Genomic DNA, 6,164 nt, shown 5'->3' with positions numbered 1-6,164 from the left:
TTGATCCAGTGTAGTTCAGTCCCATGGATTAAATCAATACATGCAGCAGAATAATAATGGCTACAAGTAATACTATCTCTACACTGAGGCAACAGCATGTTGGTTAACTTGGACTATGTGGTCTAGATGTGTGGCTTTAGTCAATATTATCAGAAATTACTCACAAGGAAGAGACATTCAAAAAATGTATCAGTGTATATTCTGTAAGACTTGTATAAATAAAAACACTGTTAGTAACATAATATTGATATTTGTGACTACAAAAACATAATGCTGGTAAAATGTAATAACCAAGGTAAGATGGAGAAAAGTAATTTGAGGGCAGTGGACTACAGAGTGATGACAAATAAGACTTATTTAATAGATGATTCAAGACAAACTGTTATATGTAAAGTAAACATTTATTTCAAAATACGTTCCATTCTACATGTTCCATTTTATATGGGTGAAACATTCTCAGGAGTATCAAGCATTACAAGACAAAAAAAACAAAACAACCACAATCATCTTTGAACTGGAACACTAGTTTATAACAGGTGGATATTTAGAGAGCCCCGGTCCACAGAGGGCAGCTGTAATATGTCAGTACAAGGTAAGATTCAGTAAAAGCAAAGGGTTCAGAAATCTAGTAAAGAAAGAAACTAGTGAAAAGGCCAGAACACATCATAAATAAGTTAATTTCTTTGGGAGCATTTTCCAGAGAAGTGTCAGGTGGTTCTTGAAGAGCAGGACTTTCTGTAACAGAAGAAACTGCAGTTAGTATCTGCAGCTCAGTGTCTTCCAGAAAACAGTTGGCATACATCATGATGGTGATTACAGCACAGGGTGAAAAGTACTTAATTTGTGAAGCACTGGCTCCAGTAGAGGTGAAAAAGTCGCTACCAAGTCATTACTATCTGTGACCGATGTGAACCATCTCTCGTCGAAAATGCTCTAAATTAAGTTCAAAATGAATCTCCTCACCTGGTTAAGCAAGTAAACCCTTGACATGGACCTGGCTAGCGATGTGTGGCATGAACTTGACTCCCTGTGAGAAACACAAGACAACGTTCAACACAACAAGTGGAGCAACACGAGTGGAGCATAAATCACAAATGCAAAGTTTAGTCTATGATCTAACGTTAGCGAACATTTCTATCTTTACGTTAACTTGTTTGATGTTAACCCATGGATGTGTTAGCTGACTCTAGCCTCTAGATTCTTAGCCGTCTCGTTATGCTAACCGTTATTACCAACGTTAGCTTAGCTCAACTTTATCCAGACTGAATCACTCCACATCGGATGTAAGATTTATACAAATAAAGCAAATGTTCTGTGATTGAATAAATGATAGAGTCATACCTGGACGATGGTTTCCCCGAAGAGCCGAGTCTGCAGCAGCAACAGCCAATCAGAAGCTAGAACCTAGAAAGCTGCACATGAACGCGCCGTCGTCACGGTCGCTACGAGAACGCCACTAGACTCGTTCATGTGGGATAGGCGGGGCCAAGAAAAACAGTACTGCGCAGGTGCTGTGGACACGGAAGTAGGATTCGTAAAAACGTTTTCGGCGTATGCGCTGGGTGAGCAACTTTCATTGGAATGAATGGGCCGCCATCATTGAATGCCTCATCCATAGTTTAATACATCCATGGCGTGAACGCACATCGGTGCCAAGTGTGAAAACTTTCAGTTCGGCCGACGTTGAGGTGAACGGGATCGCCATCTCCTCTGTTGAGACGTCCGGTTTTTAAACCGTTAAAAAGCGTTAACGTTAGTAAGAAATAATCCTCGTGAAGGTGTAAAAGAAACAGACAGGGTTTGAAGAACGTTCTTTATCTTTCCAGTCAGGGAGCTGCGGTGTTGGTGAGTGAGAGCAAATGTTACAGCCTCTCTAGCTTAATCGTTGTCATCATGACTTCTGTGTGTGCTAGCTAATAATATAAGCTAGATGACTAGTACGAATGTAAATCACTGAGGCGAACTGCAAGGCATTGTAGCATACAGTCAAGTCCTAGTTTGGCTTAAGGATATTTAACTAACTCTGACAGGCCACAGCATTGAGTCCAGCCAGTTACAATCAGGGCCATTAATAAATTGATCTGGTTATAATTGCAGTCAGGTCAGCGATAACAGGTCGGACCTGCCCCGTTTGGTCAGGTATCATGATGTAGCTTCTTGGACCAAACAGGGGCTTGAGTTGAGCTGCTGGACAGAGCCATGATCTGTTTGGAGACCAACAACAAGGAAAACGAACGCGCACATTTAGATAAAAAACATCAGTCAACATCACGTAATGTGTTTTTTTTTATTTTGTGAGAAGCATTTTTCAGTCAATGGTGAAACAACACAGATATGATGGGTTATAGTGGGACTTGCCATGCCCGCCCCATTAACTTCAATAGAAGTGGCACCAAAGTCTGGCACCAATGCAAAATTCGAATGCTGTCACATGACGTAATGACCCTTCCTTCTTTTATAGTTTCCTTGGTTTCTCCCAGAATCAAATCTCTCTCTCTCTCTCTCTCTCTCTCTCTCTCCCATTCACACTCTGCCTCGCTCTACCTTCACTCTGATCCATTAGAGAGGGAGAGAGAGAGAGAGAGAGAGAGAGAGAGAGAGGTAGATGTGTAACCGGAGCGGTCTGTTGAACTCTCAGACCGAACAGACAGGAGGAACGCTGCTCTCAGGTCAGTTATATTTCTCTGTATCAGCGGTGGAAAAACTCCTCTAATCCTTTACTGAAGTAAAAGTATCAAATACCATAATGGAAAAATACTTTATTAAAAGTAAAAGTTCTGCATTCAAAAGTTTACTTCAGTAAAAGTCTAGTACTCCAGTCACTTAAAGCAACTCAATCTGACATTTCAGGTCATTTCAATGTGTCAATCAGAGTTAAACAGCCAATGACGTACGAGAAAATTTACCCAAATGTTCTTTTACATCATTGGCTGTTTAACTCTGAGTCACATTTGCCAAATCACATGGTACTGACTGTTATACATTCTTAGTTTATCCTGTCACTTTAATTCTGAAGCAGGACAAAGCTCCGCCCCTTAATGTGCTTCACCGAGACAAACCAGGAAACAGAGGTTGTTATTTTCCCTCTCCTCACTGAGAAGAGACACACACACCGAGAGACAGACGATAAGATTCACCTTCAGACCAAACCCACGACTTCCACTGAGGGAGGACAGCTACAGGAGGGAATACTGGGAATACTGGAAAACTGCCACTTCAACCTGCTGCTGACTGCACAAACTGAACGTGAGTTTTAGAGAAACCACGACTCAAAGTGAAAGTAACTTTCAGGGAACTTTCTAGAGGAGGGAGTGGTGCCACAACTGGCTGACTGAATTCCTGTTTGAGCCATCTGTCCAGTTTGTTTTCAGCTTCACTCAGAGAGAAAATGTCTTCCAGATCAGAGGAGGATCTCTCCTGTTCTGTCTGCCATGACATCTTTAAAGATCCTGTCCTCCTGTCATGCAGCCACAGCTTCTGTAAAGCCTGTCTGCAGAGCTGGTGGACAGAGAAACTAATACATGACTGTCCAATTTGTAAGAGAAGATCTTCAAGGAATGAACCACCTTGTAACTTGGTGTTAAAGAACCTGTGTGAGGCTTTCTTACTGGAGAGAGATCAGAGAGCTTCAGCAGGATCTGAGCTTCTCTGCAGTCTGCACTCTGAGAAACTCAAGCTCTTCTGTCTGGACCATCAGCAGACAGTGTGTGTTGTCTGTCTGCATTCAAAAACACACACCGACCACAGAATCAGACCCATCGATGAAGCTGCACTGGATCTCAAGGAGGAACTTCAGGAATCACTGAAGCCCTTACAGGAGAAACTGGAGCTCTTAAATGAATTTAAAGAAAACTATGATCAAACAGCAGAACACATTAAGGTCCAGGCCCGACACACAGAGAGGCAGATTAAGGAGGAGTTTAAGAAGCTTCACCAGTTTCTACAAGAGGAAGAGGAGGCCAGGATCGCTGCACTGAGGGAGGAAGAGGAGCAGAAGAGTCAGACGATGAAGGAGAAGATCGAGGGTCTGAGCAGAGAGATAGCAGCTCTTTCAGACACAGTCGGAGCCATACAGAAGGAGCTGAGAGCTGAAGACGTCTCGTTCCTGCAGAACTACAAGGCTACAGTGGAAAGAGTCCAGCGCCCCCTGCTGGAGGATCCACAGCTGGTCTCAGGAGCTCTGATAGACGAGGCCAAACACCTGGGCAACCTGAGCTTCACAGTCTGGGACAAGATGAAGGAGATGGTCTCCTACACTCCTGTGATCCTGGACCCAAACACTGCTGATCCAGATCTCATCCTGTCTGAAGATCTGACCAGTGTGAGACGTGGAGAGAGACAGAAGCTTCCTGAAAACACAGAGAGGATTAACTCCTGGTCTGTCCTGGGATCAGAGGGCTTTAACTCAGGAACTCACAGCTGGGATGTTGAGGTTGGAGACAGTACATACTGGTTCCTGGGTGTGTTAGCAGAGTCTGTCCAGAGGAAAGGAGACATACAGTCTGGATTATGGAGAATATGGTTCTGTAATGGTGAATACATAGCAGACTCCCCATCAGATCCAGACACTGATCTCCCAGTGAAGAAGAAGTTCCAGAGGATCAGACTGCATCTGGACTGGAACAGAGGAAAGCTGTCATTCTCTGATCCTGATACTAACACACACATACACACCTTCACACACACCTTCACTGACAGGCTGTTTCCATACTTTAACACTTGGGATGAACCTCTGAAGATTTTACCAGTGAAGGTCTCTGTAACAGTGGAACAGCACAGTTAGAGATGAAGATGATGGTGATGATGATGATCTGGGATTAATAAAGTTCTTATTTATCTATCTATCTATCTATCTATCTATCTATCTATCTATCTATCTATCTATCTGCAGGTACTAAAATGTAAAAAGTCTTTATTATAGCCTCATTATAAAAACAGCGACTAACGCGTATCGACCAAGAACCGGTCCTCATCAGAGTCAAAGTGCTGATGGAGAAATTATTATAGGAGAGACATTTTTTCCAGAATAATCCAGAAACGCAGTGAATTTTAAACTTGATCAAATAACAAAAAACTACAATATCTATTAAAGCTGCAGAAATTTCTGTTATATCAGAATGAATGTGAATCTCTGTGTGTTTTATGTTGCATAATCAGGTTGATCTGCATTCGTTTACAGTTTGTTCTAATCATTTTGTTTGCTTCTGATTTTTGTCTCCATTATTTATGTAAGCTTTGGCAACATACAGTCAGCAGCCTATTACTTGTCATGCTAATAAAGCTGATTGAAATGGAAAGTGAATAAAGATATGTGATCTGACCATCCGTCTTATAGAAGCCACTGGACATATATTCATACATTTTATTACGCCGTTTTTCCATGATAACGAGCTAATTGAACTTTGTTTTCTCCAGATATCGAGTTATTTATGTCATTATCTCCAGATAACACATGTTGTTTTCCAGAGATAACGACAAAATCATCTGGAGATCTCTGGAAAACAAAGTAACGGCCACAGATTAATTATCTCGTTATCTGGAGAAAAGCAAAGTTTGTTTTCCAGAGATTATGAATGAATTTACTATTGTTTTTACTTTTGTCTTTTGAATAGTTTTAATGCTGTCTCCTCATGACAGCTAATGTGTGTATTAAGTGTTCTGTGTGTGTGTGTGTGTGTGTGTGTGTGGCCTGTATGATGCATCTGATCTGAAACATAAAGTTCCTTGGAAAAATAAAGTCATTTGAATTGGATTTGAAACGTTCTGCTGATTGACTTTATATCATCTTCTCTCTCTCTCTCTCTGTCTCTCTCTCTGTCTCTCTCTCTCTGTCTCTCTCTCTGTCTCTCTCTCTGTCTCTCTCTCTGTCTCTCTCTCTCTCTCTCTGTGTCTCTCCCTCTCTCTCTCTCAAATTCAAATTCATATTTGCTTTATTGGCAGGAATGTCACAACAACAATATTGCCAAAGCATCAAGAGTCAATGAAACAAAACAATATGAACACAACATTAAGATTGATACATATTAATTATATATATACAGTATATCCTATGCATGTATGTGTGTGTGAGTGCTGATGAGGGGTTTATGTTTAGGGAAGGATGAAGGGGGACAGCAGCCATATTGAAATGAATCCCCAGTTAACAGTAATGTTATGGATCCTAT

General features: G+C 41.5%; 1 protein-coding gene across 1 annotated transcript; it reads left to right on the top strand.

The window, feature by feature from the left end:
* Positions 1–3,100: 3,100 nt before the first annotated feature.
* Positions 3,101–5,752, top strand: LOC139923838 (E3 ubiquitin-protein ligase TRIM39-like). The gene has a single exon (XM_071914728.2). The coding sequence runs from the start codon at positions 3,389–3,391 to the stop codon at positions 4,781–4,783; it is 1,395 nt and encodes a 464-aa protein (XP_071770829.2). The 5' UTR covers positions 3,101–3,388; the 3' UTR covers positions 4,784–5,752.
* Positions 5,753–6,164: the final 412 nt, after the last annotated feature.

This window comes from Centroberyx gerrardi, chromosome 22 (assembly GCF_048128805.1).
Source record: "Centroberyx gerrardi isolate f3 chromosome 22, fCenGer3.hap1.cur.20231027, whole genome shotgun sequence".
Taxonomy (NCBI): domain Eukaryota; kingdom Metazoa; phylum Chordata; class Actinopteri; order Beryciformes; family Berycidae; genus Centroberyx; species Centroberyx gerrardi.
The sequence above is the reverse complement of the archived record's forward strand: the minus strand, read 5'-3'. Positions and strand labels throughout refer to the sequence as shown.